The sequence below is a fragment of the Stenella coeruleoalba genome (assembly GCF_951394435.1).
Source record: "Stenella coeruleoalba genome assembly, chromosome: 7".
NCBI lineage: Eukaryota > Metazoa > Chordata > Mammalia > Artiodactyla > Delphinidae > Stenella > Stenella coeruleoalba.
This window is the reverse complement of record NC_137153.1, coordinates 70,389,488-70,413,942: the sequence shown is the minus strand read 5'-3', so window position 1 is coordinate 70,413,942 and position 24,455 is coordinate 70,389,488. Positions and strand designations below refer to the sequence as shown.

The window sequence follows — 24,455 nt, the reverse complement described above, 5'->3', positions numbered from 1 at the left end:
TTTTTAAACATCTTTATTGGAGTATAATTGCTTTACAAGGTGTGTTAGTTTCTGCTGTATAACAAAGTGAATCAGTAATACATATACATATATCCCCATATCTCCTCCCTCTTGCGTCTCCCTCCCTCCCACCCTCCCTCTCCCACCCCTCTAGGTGGTCACAAAGCACCGAGCTGATCTCCCTGTGCTATGTGGCTGCTTCCCACTAGCTATCTATTTTACGTTTGATAGTATTTATAAGTCCATGCCACTCTCTCACTTCGTCCCAGCTTCCCCTTCCCCGTGTCCTCAGGCCCATTCTCTACATCTGCATCTTTATTCCTGTCCTGCCCCTAGGTTCTTCAGAACCATTTTTTTTTTTTTTTAGATTCCATATATATGTGTTAGCATACGGTATTTATCTCTTTCTTTTTTTTTTAACATCTTTATTGGAGTATAATTGCTTTACAATGGTGTATTAGTTTCTGCTTTATTACAAAGTGAATTAGTTATACATATACATATGTCCCCATATCTCTTCCCTCTTCATCTCTCTCCCTCCCACCCTCCCTATCCCACCCCTCTAGGTGGTCACAAAGCACTGAGCTGATTTCCCTGTGCTATATGGCTGCTTCCCACTAGCTATCTATTTTACGTTTGGTAGTGTATATATGTCCATGCCACTCTCTCACTTTGTCCCAGCTTACCCTTCCCCCTCCCCATATCCTCAAGTCCATGCTCTAGTAGGTCTGTATCTTTATTCCCGTCTTACCCCTAGGTTCTTCATGACATTTTTTTTTCTTAGATTCCATATATATGTGTTACCATACGGTATTTGTTTTTCTCCTTCTGACTTACTTCGCTCTGTATGACAGACTCTAGGTCCATCCACCTCACTACAAATAACTCAATTTCATTTCTTTTTACGGCTGAGTGATATTCCATTGTATATATGTGCCACATCTTCTTTATCCATTCATCTGTTGATGGACACTTAGGTTGCTTCCATGTCCTGGCTATTGTAAATAGAGCTGCAGTGAACATTGTGGTACATGACTCTTTTTGAATTATGGTTCTCTCAGGGTATATGCCCAGTAGTGGGATTGCTGGGTCGTATGGTAGTTCTATTTTTAGTTTTTTAAGGAACCTCCATACTGTTCTCCATAGCAGCTGTATCAATTTACATTCCCACCAACAGTGCAAGAGGGTTCCCTTTTCTCCACAGCCTCTCCAGCCTTTATTGTTTGTAGATTTTTTCATGATGGCCATTCTGACCGGTGTGAGGTGATACCTCATTGTAGTTTTGATTTGCATTTCTCTAATGATTAGTGATGTTAATTTAAGCATTCTTTCATGTGTTTGTTGGCCATCTGTCTGTCTTCTTTGGAGAAATGTCTGTTTAGGTCTTCTGCCCATTTTTGGATTGGGTTGTTTGTTTTTTTGATATTGAGTTGCATGAGCTGCTTGTAAATTTTGGAGATTAATCCTTTGTCAGTTGCTTCATTTGCAAATATTTTCTCCCATTCTGAGGGTTGTCTTTTGGTCTTGTTTATGGTTTCCTTTGCTGTGCAAAAGCTTTTCAGTTTCATTAGGTCCCATTTGTTTATTTTTGTTTTTATTTCCAACTTCTCTAGGAGGTGGGTCTAAAAGGATCTTGCTGTAATTTATGTCATAGAGTGTTCTGCCTATGTTTTCCTCTAAGAGTTTGATAGTGGCTGGCCTTACATTTAGGTCTTTCATCCATTTTGAGTTTATTTTTGTGTATGGTGTTAGGGAGTGTTCTAATTTCATTCTTTTATATGTAGCTGTCCAGTTTTCCCAGCACCACTTATTAGAGAGGCTGTCTTTTCTCCGTTGTATATTCTTGCCTCCTTTATCAAAAATAAGGTGACCACATGTGCGTGGGTTTATCTCTGGGCTTTCTATCCTGTTCCATTGATCTATATTTCTGTTTTTGTGCCAGTACCATACTGTCTTGATTACTGTAGCTTTGTAGTATAGTCTGAAGTCCGGGCGCCTGATTCCTCCAGCTCTGTTTTTCTTTCTCAAGATCGCTTTGGCTATTCGGGGTCTTTTGTGTTTCCATACAAATTGTGAAATATTTTGTTCTAGTTCTGTGAAAAATGCCATTGGTAGTTTGATAGGGATTGCATTGAATCTGTAGATTGCTTTGGGAAGTATAGTCATTTTCACAATGTTGATTGTTCCAATCCAGGAATATGGTACATCTCTCCATCTGTTTGTATCATCTTTAATTTCTTTCATCAGTGTCTGATAGTTTTCTGCATACAGGTCTTTTGTCTCCTTAGGTAGGTTTATTCCTAGGTATTTTATTCTTTTTGTTGCAGTGGTAAGTGGGAGTGTTTCCTTAATTTCTCTTTCAGATTTTTCATCATTAATGTATAGGAATGCAAAAGATTTCTGTGCATTAATTTGGTATCCTGGTACTTTACCAAATTCCTTGATTAGCTCTAGTAGTTTTCTGGTAGCATCTTTAGGATTCTCTATGTATAGTATCATGTTATGTGCAAACAGTGACAGCTTTACCTCTTCTTTTCCGATTTGGATTCCTTTCATTTCTTTTTCTTCTCTGATTGCTGTGGCTAAAACTTCTAAAACTATGTTGAGTAATAGTGGTGAGAATGGACAGCCTTGTCTTGTTCCTGATCTTAGGGGAAATGGTTTCAGTTGTTCACCATTGAGAATGATGTTGGCTGTGGGTTTGTCATATGTAGCCTTTATTATGTTGAGGTAAGTTCCCTCTATGCCTACTTTCATGAGGGTTTTTATCATAAGTGGGTGTTGGATTTTGTCAAAAGCTTTTTCTGCATCTATTGAGATGATCATATGGTTTCTCTCTGCTATTCATTTTTAAGTAAAAATAGTAGTACATTAGCATGGTAGAAAATTAGAATAGTATGAAAGGGTACACTGAAAAGTAATCTTCCATCTCAGACTGCCAATCAACTGATACTAAGTTTCTTATGTACCACTCCAGAAATTGTCTGTGCACGTATAAGCATGTGTTTATGAATATACAGAATGTGGAAAAATCTTAAGTGATTCTATAATTACATTTTCCCCGTCGATGATACAGAAGCAGAAAATATGACCCAGTTTCCTTCATTTACTTTGAAATTTCATAACTGTAAGCCAAACAATTTGCGTATTTGGTAGCTTATTTTTTGCCATTTTCTGTAGGCTTACCCTGTAGCCTCTATTTGTAGATTCAGCGGCGTATTTCTAAATTTTATTTCCTAGTATTTTCAATATTCTGAATCACGAGAATACAGTGATTGATTTATTGGATGTTTTTTTCTCTGAAAACTCAAAAGTTCTTGGCCAGTGATTCACACGAGCAGGCATCCCCCCGGAGCGAGCGGGATGGGAAGGGCGTTTGTTTCAAACTTCCTTCTCCTTTCACAGATTCTGATTAATCTGCCTGGAGGATTGGGGTGGGTGGAGGGTTGTCTCTTCCCCTTCTGGAATTGCAGTGCACACGAGAAGTATTATGAATGTGAACAGCCTGGTGGCAGGAAAAAGGTTGAAACCACTATTCTGTGCAGAAATCTCTTGAACAATAAATGTTACTTAACCACTATAATTCATCACAAGGAAAGAAAAGATCAGGATAAATGTCTAATGTGTAAGAAACACTCAGTGGGCTGTTACGGGGGAAGAATACTATATATTAGAGCACTTAGAAACAACTCTAATTTGTAAAAACCCACCCTTACTTAAGCATGCCTCACATCAGTCTGTAACTAACAAGCACACAGGGAGAGATTTAACGTGTTAGTGTGATAGCTCTCTTATCTCATGTTGTCTCCTGGGAAAATAAGCTCCTGATCCTGGGCCTGTGACATACACTTTTTTTAATCTTAACACATGTGTTTTCTCTTTGCTGAAGTGGGCAAAGTAGATGTCTTACCTGGTTTGTTTTGAAATAATGTTCTGATTACATTCTGCTGTGCTCATTCAGTGTTTTTGCCAAAGTTCTAATTCCAGCTACAGTGATTTCCAGTTTTCTTTGAGGCAAGACACAAACAATAAAACAAGCTGCATTATAATAGTTCAAGATAATGGAATATGGTTTTTCCAAGGGAGATGGTAGCGAATGGTAGATTTCCTACTTTATCGCGTGAGCCTGTAGATGACCTTCTACGTTAACAGGAAGAAGCGTTGTCTTCACGTGCAAAGTAACGGTGTTCACAACCATTGCTTCAGCACACGTAAAAGGAAAAACTGTCTGGAGTAAACCTTCTCTTTTTTGTAAGGTTGTTTTTGTGGATAATTGCTAATATATTGTTTCTTATTCTGACAGTGCTTTGTTAAGGGAGAAGGGGGAAAGAACCAATATTTTGGGGGAAGGAGGTGGTCATTTCCTATAAGATATTAGAAGATAACCTACAGTATACTGCTTTTCCTATCATTTTAATGTAACTCCAAATGAGAGTAATTTAGAAAAAATTCTTTGGAATTAATGGGTTGCCTAAACGTCTCACCTGGGGGCCTGCTCCTAGAAGTACAGTCACCCTGTAATCAGTAGCATTCATTTGCATAGGATTACTCCATTTTTAGGCCTTTTTAAACAATTTGTTCTCTGAAGTAGGTTAAGCACAGCCTCTGCAGTTTCACTTATTCTCTTAATTTTCTGAGCAAGCCATATTTCATTGAGAGTCTGATAACGAACTTCAGCTCAGACTTGGTCAATTTGCTAGATTTCCAGTGAGCAGAGCCTGTTGCTTTATCACAGGGCCCCATGGTTGGGCTTGGTACCTGGTGGTTTGGTTTTGGATAAATGACGTTGTTTCTGCAGAAGCCAAACCAGCCATGATGAGATGGTACAAGTTACAGTACCTTTTCCTTTTTTCCATTATTCTCTCTGAAACCATGACTTGGCAGCAGTCCTTATCTGGAGGGGATTATTTGGGGGTTGGGGGTTCTTAGCTGCAACTGACAGAAATCAACTCTGCCTGATAAGTAAGAAGGGAACATATTAATAGGATATCGGGTGAGTCATCGGAACTCTGGAAGCCTGGAGAAGCTGACTGGGGACTGCGCTATTATTTCAGTGATATGTTACCGTAGTGTACCCTACAGCTGCTTAGTGAGGACATGGCCAGCCTCGGGAGTGGGCACAGCCAATACCACTGCACTGGCACTGCTGCCACTGTTGTCTGCCCTCCTACCAGTGTGCCTGTTGGCCCCCGCTTCCTTCTAGGTCCTAATTCAGAGCCTTGGTGAATGAGCCCAGCTGGTGGAGCTTAGGTCTTGTGCCAGTAGTTCCTTTGCTGCAAGGGAGGCTGGTGTTTTCAGTTTCTTTGGTAGGAGGTGACCTCCCACTTCCCACCAGGACTCATCAGGTGATGAAATTTCTAATCGCGGGAAAGGGTTTCAAATGCTGGGCAAGCCAAAAGGCCGAGAAACATCCAGCACAGAATTGGGAGAATGTCTTAACCCGAAGCGGTGTTATGTCTTTTCTCCTTTCTAGCCCATAGATGAGAGCAGCCAGATGAGTGACCTCCCTGTCAAAGTGACTCACACAGAAACCGGCAAGGTCCTGTTTGGCCCAGAAGCACCCAAAGCAAGTCAGCTGGATGCCTGGTTGGAAATGAATCCTGGGTATGGCACTAAAGCAGAATTATTGGTGTTCTTTGACTTTTCAGGTTTTTGTGGTCCTCGTAGAATCTGGGAACTAAAATAGCATGACCTTTGCTGAACTGCTTAAAGTTATTACCTGCATTTGTATATAGAATGTGTCATATATTTGTGTATAAACACACACACACGCACACACACAGTTTTATGATTAAAAAGCTAAGCTTCCTCTTCCTTCCCACTCCTTTTCTTGTAGCTACGAAGTTGCCCCTAGATCGGACAGCGAAGAGAGCGATTCTGATTATGAGGAGGAGGTACGTCTATATCTCTGTTTGGAGTTCATTGGCTGGAAAGTTCACGGGGAAGCACCTGTGTCCTTCTGTCTCTTCGTCCTCCAGTTTTGGCCATCGGGTGACAGCTGAGGCTAAGGGTTTGACAGAGCTTTGCTGGTGCATGCCTAGTAGCACAGTGACCTCTCGGGGGCTCCTGGCGAATGTGGAAGCTTGGTGAATTCTAAATTTATTTGAAACCGAGAAGAGAGAAGCTGGCATTAAATTGGAGATGGTAGAAAGGTCTTCTGAGGAAACTTGGAGATGGATTACTTTGGGAAGGGCAATGCCATGCTTCTAAGTCGTTTACACGGAGGGCTAACAGCCTAAAAATGTCTGAAGTTCTTTAGTCCTTGGGCCTGTTTGAAGCTGTAAGTGTGGAAACTTAGACCAAAAGGGCAACATGCACTTGGTTTCATGGGTTAATGGATCCTCTTGGGTTTTCTCTTTAAATGTGATTCTTCCTTGAATTCTCTGGATATACTTGTTAGCCACATTTGTCAGTCTTTTGGAAGGAATACTCAATATATCCAGAACCTAAAATGGTAATCTTGGATACTTTTAAGAGAAATTAAGGAATAATAAAGGTATCTTTTAGATCAACTTTAAAATCCTTAACAATTACAAATAGAAGGATTAAAAGATTTTTATCTCCTTTATTAGAGCATTGTTAGCGTATAGTCATTAAATCTGGTGTTTACCAGTGTAGGGGAATCTTGGTTCCAAGGATGCCGTGGCCAGAGCAGAGCAGCCTTACCAATAACAGCTCACCAGAATTTTAAGACCGTGATTATTTTCTTCTGTTTTGTGGACCTGTGTTTTCTAAATTAATCTACCGTGGACACTTACTGCTTTTGCAAAGAGGAAAGATAATAGAAGTTACTTTTTTTTTTTTTTTTTTTTTAGAAAAAAAGCATGCTGTTAACAAGCAAATACTTCTGAAGGCATGCTTTATTTTATTTTATTTTTTTAATAGGCTCCTCTTTCTCTGAGGTACTTGAAACTTACAAAATCAATTTTTAAAATGTCTCTTGTTTACTCGGATGAATGGGCCCATAAGCGATCCGTTGGAAGAATCTTCTCGTTGGGTCTGAGAGCCAGGGAGGGACAGAGATGAGGTAGAGAAGGCGGCTCAACCCACAGGTGCCCTCCTGAGACTGGCAACTGCAGACAGCTCCAGAGAGCTGGGACTAGAGTGAACTCTGACCTGGGGGTCCGGAGACCAGGTCCCCATCTCGTGGCGAGTCACGTCCCCCCTCGGTGCTCACCTGGATGTGAAAGAGCTGTGCCAGCTCCTCAGTTTACCCCTTGTGGCTCAGTGATCTGTGGTCGTAGATTTGATTTTCAACATTACTATCATGTCAGTTTGTATTGTTTCATTCAAGCCTGATGGAAAAGCGTGGTTCTCTTTAAGCCTACTTCTAAAGGAAATTCTCCTGGATCATCTGGAAAGATTCAGCCTTCAACACCAGTGGGTAGTAGTGGGCATTATGGGTATTTAGTGAAGCTTTTCCACAGGCCAGCAGAACGAAGTACACAGTTGCGAGGTGGGGAGGTGATGAATCCTTTGCCATGTTATTGACAGTTTTAATCTAAATAGCCAGAAATGTGGGCTGTGAAGTGGCCACAGAAAGCACACACAGAAGGCCACGCGCTCACAAGCTCCAGTCTCTCCACTGTGAAGACGTGTGGGACCATCAAAGGCCCACTGGCATCATCAGAGACGAGGACAATACTAAGATCCCTTCAGTTGGCTTTGGAGAGAAGGGTATAGAAGGTCACCAAGTTAGCAAGAGCAGATATGGTCTACAGGACTCTCTGATGACCAAATAATGATAGATATCCATCTTTCTGGCATGATTTTTACATATTTATTCTTGGGAGCAAGGGTTCCAGGGGATCCTCAGAGAGTTCCTTTTGTTCTTTCATTCAGTGATGTAAACAGCGATGGAGAGGTAGGTATTGCCTGGTGGAAGTAAGGGTTAAGTTTACGTCCTCCCTCAGTTGTGTGCACCTCACTTGTGAAGTAGAATACTATTCACTCTCTTTTCAGAAATCGCCAAGCCTAGGGATTCCCTCGTTAAAACGGATTCACCCCCATATCTTTGTTCCTTCCCCAGGATGAAGAGGAAGAGTCCAGTAGGCAGGAAACTGAAGAGAAAATACTTCTGGATCCAAACAGCGAAGAGGTTTCCGAGAAGGACGCTAAGCAGATCATCGAGTATGTGTCTCTCAGAGTTTTGTCTCTTGCAGATGCATTTCGTGAGGGTTGCGCTTTATGGATTTTAGTTTAGAGAAGTTTGTCTAAGGAAGGAAGGCGACCTCACGCCCATGCTTCACCCAAAACGCCACCGTCAGAGGCCACCAGACTGTCCCACTGCTCAGCACCCCCCTTGCGCCCTCCCCCACTTCATGACTTCCTCGTTCCTGGGCTCCTCACGTGTCACGCGCTTCCGTCCCACGTGGAACCTGCCCCTCCAGCTGGCTGCCTTTCCCGCCTTCCTTAATGGCGCCAACACCCGCCCAGAACCCCAAGTGAGAAACGTCCTCGTTGCAGTAGCTTCTCAGCCACTGACTCCCCTACCCAGCTCTTTTTTTTTATTAATTAATTAATTTATTTTTGGCTGTGCTGGGTCTTCGTTTCTGTACGAGGGCTTTCTGTAGTTGCGGCGAGTGGGGGCCACTCTTCATCGTGGTGCGCGGGCCTCTCACCGTTGGGGCCTCACTGTTGTGGAGCACGGGCTCCAGACGCGCGGGCTCAGTAGTTGTGGCTTGCGGGCTCTAGAGCGCAGGCTGAGTAGTTGTGGCTCACGGTCCCAGTTGCTCTGCGACATGTGGGATCTTCCCAGACCAGGGCTCGAACCCGTGTCGCCTGCATTAGGTCTCAACCACTGCACCACCAGGAAAGCCCTACCCAGCTCTTCGCCTGTGTAGCTCTAGTGTTAAAAGAAAACTGTGGCGAAACACTGTGCAAAATAGAATATTTTAAAGTGATGAGATTAAAAAAAAAGCAGAAATAGACATTCTAATATTTTCTCCTTTTATTCCAGGGCTGTGTGCCCACTTCAGGAACCTGTCTTTTATTCATCTGCCCCCAGTTTCTTCACTGAAGGTTTTCAAGACCCCCCTCAACGGCCCCTCACTGCCTGTAGAATAACTCAGTAGTTGGTTAACAAGACATAGAAAATGGAAGACGACCTCTCCTCTTTCCTATCTCTTTAATGTCACCTTTGGCCTCCCTATCACCTGTCTTCCAAGTTTTAGGCGGTGTTCTGTGGATAGGATTTATCTTTGTACTTCAAGGGCCTAGGACAGCTTCCCTGGCAAAGTGTGAACCTGCAGGTGTACGATTCACACTCATAGCAGTCCCTTGAGGTCGAGCGGGCCTGCGTTCAAATCCTGACGCCACCACCTTTCATGTGACATGGGCAAATTCGTGAACCTCTCTCAGCCTGAAGTTCTCCACAGGCATGAAGTGGGGATGGTAACAACAACGTCTACCCTGCTTGCTTTTCATGAGGATTACAGATAATATGTTTTAGCTGCCGGGCATGAAGTAGGTGATAAATAAAGCTCTACTTCCTGCAGCTGTTTTCGGCTCTCCATTCATGCACCAACTTCTCTGTGTGTGACTCTCCACTTTCTCTGGCCCAGGACAGCTAAGCAAGACGTGGACGATGAGTACAGCATGCAGTACAGCGCCAGGGGTTCCCAGTCCTACTACACGGTGGCCCACGCCATCTCGGAGAGGGTGGAGAAGCAGTCGGCCCTCCTCATCAATGGGACCCTGAAGCATTATCAGGTAACTGGCGTGGTGTGTGTTTTCTCGGCAGGTCTCAATCTGTTACCTAATTTTGATGAGAGTATGTTGTGCGCATGCCCGTTGCTGCAGAGAGTTGACCATGGCAAACATTTGGGGTCGCATTGCTTCTAATATGGCGATTCTCTCCCCTGTGCCCGTAATTTTTGTTTTAGAGTGTTCCAGTTTACCGTCTTCCCTAGAGCGTACCCATTTTCTCTTCTATGGCTTTGGGATGGATTGTGTTTTCAGAAATCCTGGGTTAACTTTTGGAACCCCTTTACCGTGGATCTCTTTGGAGTGGAAAACCCAGCCACATTCTATGAGTGTAGGGAACATCTGTGCCTCTTTTTTGAAGTAAATGAAGTATATATTTCTTCAAAAATGTCAGTGGTGTCTGTAGTTTAACACTATGGACTCAGCTACCTAGGAGTTGCTATCTACTACATTTACATGCTTTTTTTTTTTTAAGACACATTAGAGTGGTGAGCATCCCTGCTTTGATGAAAACTACGCTGTAAGCATAACGTGCGTTTCATTTGACCTGTCTAGAATGAGGTCAGCTCCTGTCTTCTACCTCCTTCTACTTCACAGTGTTTCCCAAAGCGTGTTCCTTGGAACATTTGTCCCATGAGATAGACCTCCAAAAGAAAGGGAAAAATAGGTTCTGTGGTTAAATAAATATGGGAAATACTGTCAGATAGAGCTTGGATTACGGTATAATTTACTATTCCAAATTTGGATACTTATGAGAATGAACAGTGGCCCTTATTACTGATCATAGGTGTCACCCAGGACTTCCCAAGCCAACCAGACATCTGGGCACTCTAGCAATGACCCTTCTTGGTAATCCATGGTGTGGGTCAACACACGCATGGGCTCTGCAGAAATAAATGTGTAAACTCTAACTGCATATCAGCATCCTGCAGTGAAATATCTTTCACTTCGTATTTCCCAAATTTCTCTGACGACCAAACTTTCTTTTCATGTATCATATACCTGTTCACATCCTGTAAAATTAGGGCCCTTTGGAATATACTTTAGGAAGTATATGCTTTAGGCCAACAGTTCTCAAACTCTCTGAACTTGGATCCACTAAACTCCTAAAACGTGGCACTGTGTTGGCTGCCACTGCATCAGGGTGAAGGATACAGAGGCCACTACTACAGTACTGCCTTGATTTGTGTTAAAGTGCCAGCAGTTTACACCCACTACTGCTTTTGCATCATCCGTGCAAATGTCAACACATTATAAGAGGCAAATAATACCTTAGTGTTAATAAGAAAATCATTTTGACCTTGTGGATCCCCTGAAAAGGTTTTGGGGACCCTCAGGAGTCCCTGGAGCACACTTTGAGAACCACTGTTCTGGCTGTAGTAAGGTCATGTTTTCTCCAAAGACCATGCTACTTTCATGAAGTTCAAAGTTGTTTTCATCTGATTTGGCCCACCTGACATAGATGTTAACTTGTAGTTGGTTCTGATGAACTCTTGTATGTCTGTATATGGCAGGTGCATCGTTAGATTACTCGTGAATAACTTCTAACGCTACATTGATTTCCTCCTGCCATCCAGCACCTTTGAAAGCATTCTTTGTCACTGTCTTCTCAAAGCTACCTCCTCCTACTTCCATATGTGAATTTTTTTTTTTTTTTTTTTTTTTTTTTTGCGGTACGCAGGCCTCTCACTGTTGTGGCCTCTCCCGTTGCGGAGCACAGGCTCCGGACGCGCAGGCTCAGCGGCCACGGCTCACGGGCCTAGCCGCTCCGCGGCATGTGGGATCTTCCCGGACCGGGGCACGAACCTGTGTCCCCTGCATCGGCAGGCGGACTCTCAACCACTGCGCCACCAGGGAAGCCCTCCATATGTGAATATTATGGCCTTCTTCCTCTACTGGGCTGCTGTAGATTTCCTGAACATACCTTACTCTGCCCGCCTCTGGGTTTTTGCTTCATGGAGTTTCTTCTTCCTGGTCTCTGACCATCCATATCTACCTGATGAAATCTTCTTTATTTCTCACAAACCAACTGAAATTGTGGCTCAAAGGCTTCCCAGATCGTTGTATCCATGAGTATGCTTTCTATCGTCTTGCTCCTTGACAAGTTTTTGTATTGAAAATAGTTACTTAACCTTGACATAGCTGAGGCCTTCCTGCTGCTTCCTGGAAAGCCACGTAAGCTTGGCTCAATACCCAACCCCTCCAGTTCCATGGTCTAGGAAAGTCCAAATCACTTCCCACTTTTTTTGTGAATTTCTAGTCCCCTCTGCTGCCAGTTTCTGCTTCTGTTTTATCTGGGATTAAGACAGATGCAAAATTCAGCCCCTTTGCCGATTTTCATTAAAAAAAAAAAAGAAATCCACTACCACCTTAGCTGAATTTCCTAAAGGTCTGGTGCTCTCGGAATCATGTTGCAGGTGTGCATCTCCTCCCACCCACCACTAAGAGTTCCCGGCATTCCCCTTCTGCCCCTGTGTCTTTTGTGCATCCCCGTGGGACCTCTTTCAGTTCCTCTCATTTCTTGGTGTTGCTGCTCCTCTGCAAAAACCTTTAGGATGATTCGGAGTCTTGCATGGTATGAGGCACCCTAAGTGCTTATCCAAGTATTTCTTCAAACCATTGCAGTACTCTTCCCAAGAAAAATTCTGGCCCATACAATTTTATATGTATGACACTGGCACTGCCAACCACGTGTTGGTGCGTGAATGGCTTACCGGGTCCTCTGACTGCAAGCTTCTGAAGGGAGGCGTGCATGTTACATACCTAGGTTTCCATCTGCTCTAGCTCCTTGCGTGGTCCATTTAACAAATACTGAAAGTAAAAGAATCACTGGCTTTGTTTTTACATAAACCAAATTAAAATTAACATTTCCCTAAGCATAACTTCATTAGCAAGCTAAATTGACTTTAGCAATTATATACAGATAGATAGATAGATAGATAGATAGGTAGGTAGATAGATAGATAGTAAACAGAGAGAGAGAGAGAGAGAGAGAGAGAGAGAGAAATACGATCCTATCACTTAAACCAGAATCTGTGATATGGTGGTGGAAGGGAATTAGTGGTTGGAGAGGGAAGTTGAACAATGTTGTATTTTCACCCAGACTTTCTTGTGTTTAACATGGAAATCCAAAACTGTGTCTCTGGTGCTGTGCTTTTGTTCTTTAAAAATATGTTGAACATGTTTCCAGGCAGTCAGCTGCCCTTGGGGAGCACTTACATTGCAAGTTTCCATGTGATGCCTGGGAGCTTTCTCCGCCAGGAAGTGCCCTCCTGTGGGCCCAGCAGGTGCCCCTGGCTCCCTGGTCACTCTGCGTCCTCGCTTGAGGGGATCCCACCCCGGGGGGCCGGGAGGCTCTTCGTCACCAAGAAGGCTGTTTCTAATGACCTGTGATCTTCGTGCCAAACCTGCCTTCTGGTTTGTTTTTCTTTAATCCTCATGGTGGCTTTTTGTGCTTGGAGTGGTTGGAATGGATTTTCGTTTGGGTTTTCTTCATTTATAATAATTCTAGAATGTCATGTACTGTGAAATGCTAAGTAGGGATGAACGGCAAAGCTGCTTAAAGTCCCCCCAGTATGCTCCAGCCCATCACTTCTAAATCTGATTAGCACTCAGCACCTGCCAAGCATCAGGGGCGATTACAGGCTCATATATGAAATTCTCTTTGTGTTGGTGCTTCCCGTACTTTCCTACTGTGGGAAATCCAACGTACAGCACCGAGGAGTTAAGAAGTCGCAGCCTCACTTGCTTTGTATTAGTATTAATTACCTGTGCAGATCTTGGATAATTGAAGCAATTACTCTTCATTTCAGCTCCAGGGCCTGGAATGGATGGTTTCTCTGTATAATAACAATTTGAACGGAATCTTAGCTGATGAAATGGGGCTGGGAAAGACCATACAGACCATTGCACTCATCACTTACCTGATGGAGCACAAAAGACTCAATGGCCCCTATCTCATCATTGTTCCCCTTTCGTAAGTAAAGCCATTTATTCTGCAGTTATCTTTCTTTATGTTGGAGCTTGCCCTATTCATAGTTTGTCCTTGTTTTTCCCTTAAGGCAGAATTGTAACCTGTAGTGGGATTATCAAGAGCATATAATCCGGATTTAGGTTTTCTTTTCCCACCCTTTGATTGGCTGCATAAGCACAGGATGAAGTGATTTTTTTTCAGCCCTTAGCATTGCGGTCTACACAGCCTGCACACTGTGCAGTGGGTCTCATTCTTCATCACGCCTAAAGTGGTTCATGAAGCTGAAAGGTTTTGATTTTTTTTTAAGATTTCTTTGATTTTTTTTCTTTTTCCATTTCCAAAAGGTTATATATATATATTCAAAAATTATGTATTCTTAAATCTTCCTTCAGTGTCCCTCTTAAAGCAGAATCTAAATCAAAATCGTAACTATGAATTTTGCATTAAACCGCCCTCAGTACTCGCAGTTTATCTGCAGTGACTTTGTCACTTTGTAAGGATGGGTCTTCACTGTTAAATTCCCGGTGCCTCGCCCACTGCATGGCTCCTCGTGGGTCTTTGGTGGATACCCCTGAGGGAAGGGATACCTGTTCAAAACCACCCTCCTTGGATGGGAGTGTGTCTCTGACTGTGGGTGTGAGGTTGCAGTTCTGTTCACTGAGATCCTCTTCTAGATCTCAGTGCTAATTACAGACTTGGGCCTTGCGAAAAAATATTGTTTTAGTATTTCCTTCAAACTTTGTCTAAATGAGTTATTTACAGACCTCTTTAATCCGTATTATTTGAATCCGTGGAACTTAGACACCCTTTCCATATTATCTACATCTTGAACATATATTTTGGGTTTTATCTGTGTTTTGCATGTTCTGACTCATATGTTACATAGATGCTTTCAGGGATTTTGCCTTTTAAGGCATTTAATATTTTTCCCCTGCCCCCTCTTGACAGATTTATTTAGTATGTTCATGTGCTTCTGTCGTTTCTTTTTCCTGACTCAACTTTTCTCTGAACTTTATATGGCTGTTTCTGAAGAGTCCCCAAATCACTCTGGTAATTGCTGTTTTTCAGTATTAAAATTAAGATGTTTTTCGCCATCTATATTCATGCATTCTTTAATTTTTTTTCTCTTATGAGATTTCGTGTGAATCCACAAACAAACTTGTCATGCTTTGTGGCAGCTTATTTCTAACTTATCTCTTATTTCCACACCTTTAAAATGAATATGCAGTTGAGCTATTTTATATTCTCTAGCCCCTTTCAAGGTGAGACCTAAAAGTGAGTAAGAACGTCTTTTTAATCACAGATTTTTATACAAATGTCTCTCTGTATTTTGTTTTCTTTTGTTCTATAGGACTCTATCTAACTGGACATATGAATTTGACAAATGGGCTCCTTCCGTGGTGAAAATTTCTTACAAGGTTTGGAATCCTGTATTTATTTTTTGCTTTTCCACATTTATATATAGACCCCATTTTCTTCATTCCCTATGCACATCTGTGAACTGTATCTGGTTGTAAAGTTTTGTCATGTACATCATGTACTGAACAGTGAGAGTTAATCATCCCAAGAAGATTACTGTAATAAACCATAATTACTTTCAGATAGGGAAACGCAGAAGAAAATTGTTAATTATCATATTGCGAGGTTTCTGATGAGAGTAATACAAATGACAAATATCACACATCCCGCGTGCTGCTGCCATGCCCACTGTTCCTGCAAAGTTAGACAATTACCCGGGCGCCCGCTGGACGCTCCTGTAGAAATGGAGCCTTTCAGCGGAGCAGCGGGTTCTCTGCCACCTTGGGGTCACCATAATTTCCTTTTCTTTCTCCCCCGCTTCCCTCGGTCTGCAGTGGGAAAGCTTCTCCGTAAAGGTCTGAAAAGTGTCCAGACGTGTGAGCAATTTTGCCAAGCACTTTCTTCCTGGATAATGGATCTGTATATGATAATTGCATGTATGTGCAGTCCTTAGTCACATGCCTGGGCTCCATTAAGCCTGAGTAGTGAGAGACAGCGCACGCCTCCTTCCATCGGGTAATATACATCTGTATTTTCTTCCCATTCAGGGCACCCCTGCCATGCGTCGCTCCCTCGTCCCCCAGTTACGGAGTGGCAAATTCAATGTCCTCCTGACTACTTATGAGTACATTATAAAAGACAAGCACATTCTTGCAAAGGTATGTTTAAAAAAATTCTCTTATCTCTAATTATGGACTATCGCAACTGGAGTGTAAAGTGTTCCCCAGATTATACTCACTAGTATAATTTGCTCGTTAGATGGCTGGTCTCTCTCTCTCTCTCTCTCTCTCTCTTTTTCAGTCAGATGTATTTTGGTCATGCGTTTTTCATTTTATGTATGCTGGGGTTTTTTGTGTTTTATTTTGGTGGTGGTTGTATGTCACTGATCCTGGGACTCTTACCTACCCTATCCTATCATAGTTTATGCACTTGCATCTCTTAAAAAAATTCACCTGGGGGCTTCCCTGGTGGCGCAGTGGTTGAGAGTCCACCTGCCGCTGCAGGGGACGCGGGTTCGTGCCCCGGTCCGGGAAGATCCCACATGCCGTGGAGCGGCTGGGCCTGTGAGCCATGGCCGCTGAGCCAGCGGGTCCGGAGCTTGTGCTCCGCAGCGGGAGAGGCCACAGCAGTGGGAGGCCCGCGTACCGCAAAAAAAAAAAAAAAAAAAAAAAAAAAAGAATTCACCTGGGTTCCTTCAACTCTTTTTTTCTCTCCAACAGCCCTGAACGTCGTGCTTATGGAAGAAATAATTGTTTTTGTTGCCCTGGGATATTGTCAGCAGCGTAACGTCATTTCTCTTATGTCTTTGTCTCTCCAGAGATGAGTAGGCATTTCTCCATATGGTCTTCTCCATATGAACATTTATCCCAGCTGCAGTTTTTGTGCTGTTCCTGTTTTATGTTTTTCCTGGTGAAATAATGGGCTATTATTGTTTGAATTACTCTGGGCTCTTTCTGTGACTATTTATTTGGAGCCGGGAAAGAGTCGTTTTCTACCTGTGACCTACATGTCTGCTAATTTGTATGTCCTAAGTTGTCCTTTAGCCAAAAAATAGAATTTTTTTCTCCATTTATATCATCTTGTGTCCTAATATATTCATGTAGAATGATGGGAGTAGTTTCTGTCATAGAGGAAGCATGAAAACTTAATTTTTTTTCCTTTAGTAATTTCTTTTACCCTGTGGTGTTTTGAAAGCACTATAATCTGAAACTAAGTTATGGTCAGAATCGAACAGAATCACTGTTTCTGGGGTCTGTTCTATCTCTGCATTAAACCTTTGCCCTGGGAACAGAGTTCTGTTCATGGCCTCCTAGGAAATAACATAGAGGAAATGGGCTCCCAGGGGAGGTTTGTTTAATCCTTGAGACGGCACCAGCAACAATGCTGTGTTCCTCTTCCTCACGCTCCAAGACGAATTTGGCGGTGTCAGGAATGACGTGTTTTCAATATAACTGTGGGAATGTGTTTGTACATTTGAGATCCTTTAAAGAAAATTCATATCATGTCTTCTGCCTATGTATTTCAGAATTCATCAGAGACGCCTGGTAACGAGGTGTATTGCTTTTATTTGTCACTGGAGAAATGAAGCTCTAGAAAGGGGTAGTCATTTTTTTCTGAGTGCAAGACCTAATTAGTAGTAGACCCGATAGCAAAATCATAGGCCTCTGATTCCTTGTTTATTATTTCAGAAGCTAAGTTAGGCAGGGAAGTAGATTTAGAACGTTGACTTAAATACATTTTTATCTCCTGGCCTCTTTTCACGCTATTGGCAGCTTTGGGACAATTGATCGTACAACTTTAATTATCCTTAAGCAATTTTCTCAGAGGTAGCAGAGGAAGGAAAAAAAATTTAAAAACTCTGGGAGTTTCTTTTACCCGAACATCCCAGCCTGACTGATGATTTTATTCCTTTTCCCGGGACTTCACTGGTGCTTCTAATGAGGAAGGAGAGGACTTTACAGAACGCTTTGCCGTCTCCCTCCTCTCTAAGAGCTTTGCAGCGGGATCCAGGGACATCTGAGCACCAGATGCTTTTCTTGGCCATTGCCGCTGTTTTGTGGGGAATGGATAGGCTTAGTGGGATATTCCTCATTGTTCTCACCTTGAGAAACAATGACCTTGGAGAGGGCTGAAGGGTCACATGTGAGAGGGGAAGGGGACTGTGTGTAGACTTAGGAAGGAAGATCGTGACATATGGTCACATTTTTAATTTTTGAAGTGATAGTTATGCTGGTGGAATATATTGTGTTTAATTCTGAAGTTTTGGCATAAACAGAGGAATGCTATTTTAGCACTGCCCTCTCTGCCAGTAAGTCTCTCCTTTCATTTTAGACATCTTGAAATTGGGGTCCTAGACCAGGCAGGTAAGGAGTATGTATGAACTAAGAGAGTCCGGGTTGCCAGATCTTCTAACGTTTTAAAAGAAGCTGGATGTCCAGATTTTTATGTGAAATGTTCCAATTTTTAAACATTAGCAACTAAGTTCAAATTAAAAAAAAAAAATTAACAAAAAAAAACCATGAGCCAAACCCTGAAGGTAGTAGTCAGCCAAGGCAATAGAAAAAGGGCACGAAACCAGAGTACTTCCGCTGCAGGTGCCTGCTGACGCCATCTTGGAGAAATCAGTCATTAACCTGTGCTTCAAGTGAGGAGCTATATTCTGTACTTACTATGAGCAGAGGTAACAGAGCCATTAAATCCGGCATAGCTGACATGACATAACATTAATAGAAGGAGTATTGGATGGGGAGACACAGGAGCTAATTCTGGCCCAACCATTTCATTCTGGGCCCAAGTTTCCGTCTCTGTGAAAGGGTAATTTGGAATCACATTCTATCAATCCATTCCATTACTACGTAGTGCACGATGATCTGTCAGGTATGGGAAATAGACTGTTAAGATTCTTTTATGCTAAGGAATCTCATGTCATAGCTTTTACCAAGCATGAGTTCTTTGGTTTTCCACATCACCACTTGCCTCTTAGAAGCAGTTGTGTTTTCCCTTGTTCACCGCATGTTGGTCCTTCCTCTTGTGTTATAGATTCGGTGGAAATACATGATAGTGGACGAAGGCCACCGAATGAAGAATCACCACTGCAAGCTGACTCAGGTTCTGAACACTCACTACGTGGCCCCCAGAAGGATCCTCTTGACCGGGACCCCCCTGCAGAATAAGCTCCCGGAGCTCTGGGCCCTCCTCAACTTCCTCCTTCCCACGATTTTTAAGAGCTGCAGCACATTTGAGCAGTGGTTTAATGCTCCATTTGCCATGACTGGAGAAAGGGTACTGGCCTAACTTTTGTTTTTCCCGCTGCATCACAATGAAATGAAATGAAAAGACCTAAAGCTGAGAACACTAGAGCCACAGAAAACCCATAGGGTGGTTTACAGTGTTGGAAAGTATCAGGAAGCCAATCGGTGGATGTGTATGTTCTCACTCCAGGGATATTTTTCCATCCAAAGAAAATGGATCTAATAATGGATGTAAGATCTAGGATCTAGGGTGTCCTAATCCCATTGTCTTTTGCCAGTGTGTTAACCAGGCCAACAGAGGGTGTTTCTGGCTGGTGGAGTGCTTAACTGCTACAGGCCACAAGGAGGATAAATGCAGAGATATTTGTTCAATCTATTTAACCACAACTCAACCAACCGAATATAAACCTTAAAAAGAAATATTTCCTTGTTAGAAACTTGGGCTTCCCTTTAAGCCATTTCCACATTAAGAGCTTGTATGTAAAACCGAACTGGTTTATACTAATTTTCTTTACACATTGTTTTCAGGTTTTATGTAAGCCTGTCTTGTGTGTATATAAATAACTCCTCAAACCCTGGAGTAGCCATTTTCAAATTTCTTATTATCGTTCCTTCCACTATAGGAACGAAAAGCCACTTAAAATGCTTCAGGGAAATTTATGTTGGAACTATTTGGCCCTTTAATTTTGAGATGTCACAGGTACATTAGCCTTTTGTTAGGAATTCACTGGCTTGCCCATTTGGAGAAGGTAACGTCAATCAGCTCTGCCCCCTAGAGGTGAATAGAGGAAGGTGAAAGAGAAAGCGAAGGAGTTATGTATAAACAGGACTGAACTTGAACAAGATCAGAGCAGAGCAAAGGAGGATGCAGGTAGAGGGGCTTAGAAAGCCACCGATGTAACCTGGATCCACTCTTGTTCTTTTCAGGTTCAGGCCCTGTTCCGTTGGTATGTTTCTGCATCTGAGACAATCAAAGTTAAGAGCCTAACTTAATGCTTCAGTTTGAAGGAAGAACGCATTAACTCTTGCCCTTTTACTCGTGTTCTACCTCAGCCTTTAGTCAGCCCTTACTGCAATCATATCCCATAAAATTCTGAGCTGTTAACACTCCTGATCTAAAACGGATGGCTCTGGGCCGTTTTCTACAAAACTCAGCATTCAGACCAAGACACCCATTTAGAGGCTGTTCTGTTACCACCTGGTAGGAAGGTGGGAACAGCATTCTGAGGTGTACGTGATGGGTATAAACCTAGCCTTAATGCACATAAAATTTCAATCATACATTGAAACCAATAATAAATGTAACATGAAGAGTCATTGCATGAGAGATCTTTTTTTTAAAAAAAGCAAAAGATCAAATTCATCTAAGTTTCTCTTATAGGTGGACTTAAATGAAGAAGAAACTATATTGATCATCAGGCGTCTGCATAAGGTGTTGAGACCATTTTTACTGAGGAGACTGAAGAAAGAAGTTGAATCCCAGCTTCCAGAAAAAGTATGTTGCAAATTCAAAAGTTGTAGTTTCTTCCCCTGCCAATACATTTGGACTACCTGCCCCTGAAATTGTGTTTCGGAAACAGCAGGCATGTATTTTAGTTCCAGGTAACTGGGAAATATCTTAAAGGATTTTTTTTTGTTAAATGGAAGCTAGGGGATTTAATGTAGAGAGAGAAGGGAAGTTTTAGCATTTCATCTTGGTTTCCAAAAGTTTGGGGGCAGATTTTAAAAAATCACCAAATTCATTAAGTCTCATTACATTTTAGCTTTAACTTACATTCACTTAACATTACATGAATTAACATTCTGTTTTAACTTTAGATTTTTTCTTTTTACTAACCTCGTTGAGTTCACTCTTGCGGGCGCCATAGAAATGTTCTGCTTTGAGCCACATAAGCCTCTGAGTTTGGGGCTTGTATCAGTACCAAGGGACGTGGTAAACATTTGCCGGGTTTCCCGGTAATGTGTTTACTATCGGATGCTTGGGATGTCACGGTTCTGATAGTAAGTGAAAACTAGGGTTCCTGCAAATTACAGACGCATCATCTAATTTAAGTTCCCGTGAACATTTTAAGAAATATTTTTCAGATGACTTTTTGGACACTGATTTTTCAGTGCTTTAGAATGTCTTCTGAGCCCTTAGCTCCACATTTTGGGGTTGGATTTGGGTTTTGGTTTAATATGTTTTTGATCATAGTTTGGAACCGCACACACTGGAGTTCTACGTTTCATTCTCTTAAAAGATAGATTGTTTGGCATTGTGCACTGTTTGTTGCATGAGATAGTTTGATGTGCGTTTTCTCTTTAGGGGAGCCAATTGTGAAACGTGTGTTTTGCATCATTGTGTTTTAATGACTCTGTTTTTTGAACAGAGTGGTTCATCCTGCCCAGTTTTAAGTGGGATTGGCAAGATAGTATACAAAGTTGATCACTTTACTAAGAGAGAATTTTGATCCCTAAGCCCCTATTCATTAGCAGTTGGAAAAAAAATTAAATGTTAACACGGTTCTTACACCATGCTTATCCCAGCAACAACCTAAATATCTGAGTATTTTATTTTGCTAGTGAATGCATCTTGGGGATTGAATGCCGTTGGTATTTCTTTGACTTCGTGTGGTCTTGGCATCTTTGGGTAACCCCCTTTCTATTCAGTATGGACTTTAGTTACAGAATAAGCTGGGGAATGGGTACAGTGGTCATGTGGCTGCCTTGAATGTTACTGAGATCCTGCAAGTTATAGAGATGGAATGTTAAAGATTTTAATTTGTCCCATACTTCCTTTTGTTTCTTTAGAAGAGCTATAAAATAAAAGGCAATTAACTGAAGTTCTTCAGTTATTCATTCCATAAAACTTCTTAATCTTGTTACTCATTAGTCTGTATTAGCCAGTCCTGAATGGCTAATATAGATAGATATTTTAAAAGCACATTACAAGTTGAAAGTATGCCCTGTTTTAAGAAAATCCATTGTATTAAAATCCAAACTTTTGGGCTTCCCTTGTGGTGCAGTGGTTGAGAGTCCGCCTGCCAATGCAGGGGACACGGGTTCATGCCCCGGTCCAGAAGGATCCCACATGCCGCGGAGCGGCTGGGCTCGTGAGCCATGGCCGCTGAGCCTGCGCGTCCGGAGCCTGTGCTCCGCAACGGGAGAGGCCACAACAGTGAGAGGCCCGCGTACCGCAAAAAAAATCCAAACTTTTGCAGCATAAGGATTATGGGGTGATTGGTTATATCACAAAGGGATTCTTTGCTTTACTAAAATGTCTATTTCACAGCTCTTTTCACAAGAAAACTTCCTGAGTATTGATAAATTTTTAAAAATCTAAGATTAGATTTTCAAGAGCATGTTTCTGACATAAAGTACACATGTACTGTTTAATATCCATATTTTTATATTGGAGGTATGTTAGACACCCTGTGTGTGATATACAGGCATACCTCATTTTATTGCACTTTGCTTCATTGTCCTTCATAGATACCATGTCTTTTTCCCCCAAATTGAAGGTTTGTGGCAACCCTGCGTTGAGCAAGTCTGTCAGCACCATTTTTCGGCATATGCTAATTTCATGTCTATGTGTCACGTTTTGGTAATTCTCGCAATATTTCAAGCCTTTTCATTATTGTTTTATGTGTTACGGTGATCTGTGATCAGTGATCTTGGATGTACCATTGCAAAAAGATGATGACTCACTGAAGGCTCAGATGATAGTTAGCATTTTTTAGCAATAAAGTATTTTTTGATTACCATATTCCCTTTCTTTTGTTGGTCTGGAACGGAACCCGCACTGTCTCCAACATATGACTGAATTATCTGTGGATAACTACCTTTACCTGGAGGCAGCTTGGTGGAGTGGAAGTCATGGGCTCTGCCCGTCAGAGTGGACCTGGGTCCCCACTGCATTCTCCGTCTCATACTAGCTATGTGAGCTTGGGCAAGTCTCTTAACCCAGTGGGTGTCAGTGTTCTCATCAATGAAGTGGCAAATAGACAATACCTGCTTCACAGAAGAGGATTGAATGGATGCAGTACTCATAACACTATGGCTGGCACGTGGTAAGGGCTCAACTGGTGACAGCCGCTACCACCAGAGTCCTTACTTTCTACTCACACTGCCGTTTCTGTTGCTGACTTCTGGTTCTGCTTCCCTGTTCACTTCAAGTTCTTTCTCACTGTCCTCTGGTCCTGGCACTTTCTGTGTTCCTGCCCCATCTCTGTCCCCATAACCTTTTCATGGCGAATAGGGGAACTGATCACTTGACATGTGTATGTAGCTGTTATTGATGTGGTTTGGCCAGTTTTCACTCTTTGCTCTTTCTACCTTGTTAGGATTTTTTTAATCTGGGGAAGATTGGCCATTTAAGTGTCATCCTTGGGGATAAGGAGCTTTCTTCCGCCACCATCTGCTTGTAGCCACAAACAACATATATGTCTTTCTCAGGCTGCATAAGGAATCTAGAAAGGAATTGTGGCCGATGGCAGGAAAAGGCTAAATATTTTATAGAAGTGATGCTCAAATGTTTTCATGAACAAGAATCAGGGAAGTGGATTTCCATTTTATTTTTTAATTTACGTATAATAAAATTCACTCTTTTTGGTGTTATAGTTCTGAATTTTGACAAATACATAGCTACGTTAACTCTACCCACAATCAAAATACAGAACAATTCTGTCTCCCAGTCCCCCTGACCAAAAATTTCCTAGTGCTCTCACTTTTTAGTCAAACTCTCCCTCTACCCTTAGCCTCATGCAACTGCTAATTTGTTCTCCATCCCTGTAGTTTTGCCTGTTCCAGAATGTTGTATGAAGGGAATCAGACAATGCGTCTCATCAGACCTTTTGCATCTGGTTTTTCATTTAGTGTAATGAATTTGAGATACATCCAAGGTGTTGGATGTATCATTAATTGGTTCATTTTTATTGTTGAATAATATTCTATTATATTGATGCACCAGAGTTTGTTTATCCATTTAACTGAAGGAAATTTGGGTTGTTTCTAGTTTTTGATGGTTATGCATAAGCCTGCTATGAACATTTGTGTATAGGTTTTTGTGTGAACATAGGTTTTCATTTCATTTTAGTAAATATCTAGGAGTGGGCTTGCTTGGTCATATGGTAAATGTACACATAACTTTATAAGAAACTTCCGAATGGTTTTCTAAGGAGTCTCAACCATTTTGTCATCCCGCCAGCAATGTATGAGCATTCCAGTTCCTCCACATTCTCCTCAACACTTGATATTTTCAGTTTTTAGCACTGTTGGCCATTTCAATAATTGTGTGCTGATATCCTGTGACTCGTCTTCATGTGTTTATTTGGCATTCATAGGTCTTCTTTGATGAAGTGGTGCTTAAACCTTTGGCCAATTTTTTTCCCAATTATTTCTTTTCTTATTGTTGAGTTTTCAGATAGAAAAACTCTTAAAAATACAAAGTACCAGCCCTAGCCCCAGTAATTCTGTTCAGTATAGTGGGAGTGACCTCAGGAGTCTGTATTTCCTCAGATGATACCAAA

At 42.0% G+C, this 24,455-nt stretch overlaps 1 protein-coding gene across 5 annotated transcripts in view; it reads left to right on the top strand.

Annotated features, from left to right (window-relative positions):
* The window catches only part of SMARCA2 (SWI/SNF related BAF chromatin remodeling complex subunit ATPase 2), a 172,943-nt gene that overhangs the window by 52,946 nt on the left and 95,542 nt on the right, over window positions 1-24,455 (top strand). For all 5 annotated transcript variants that reach the window (XM_079925948.1, XM_079925950.1, XM_079925949.1 and 2 more), the window contains exons 11-19: window positions 5,474-5,604; window positions 5,837-5,894; window positions 8,030-8,130; window positions 9,564-9,711; window positions 13,518-13,681; window positions 15,030-15,096; window positions 15,745-15,855; window positions 18,737-18,979; window positions 20,330-20,443. In XM_079925948.1, coding sequence (XP_079782074.1) covers window positions 5,474-5,604; window positions 5,837-5,894; window positions 8,030-8,130; window positions 9,564-9,711; window positions 13,518-13,681; window positions 15,030-15,096; window positions 15,745-15,855; window positions 18,737-18,979; window positions 20,330-20,443 — 1,137 coding nt within the window. The remainder of the gene's footprint in view (window positions 1-5,473; window positions 5,605-5,836; window positions 5,895-8,029; window positions 8,131-9,563; window positions 9,712-13,517; window positions 13,682-15,029; window positions 15,097-15,744; window positions 15,856-18,736; window positions 18,980-20,329; window positions 20,444-24,455) is intronic.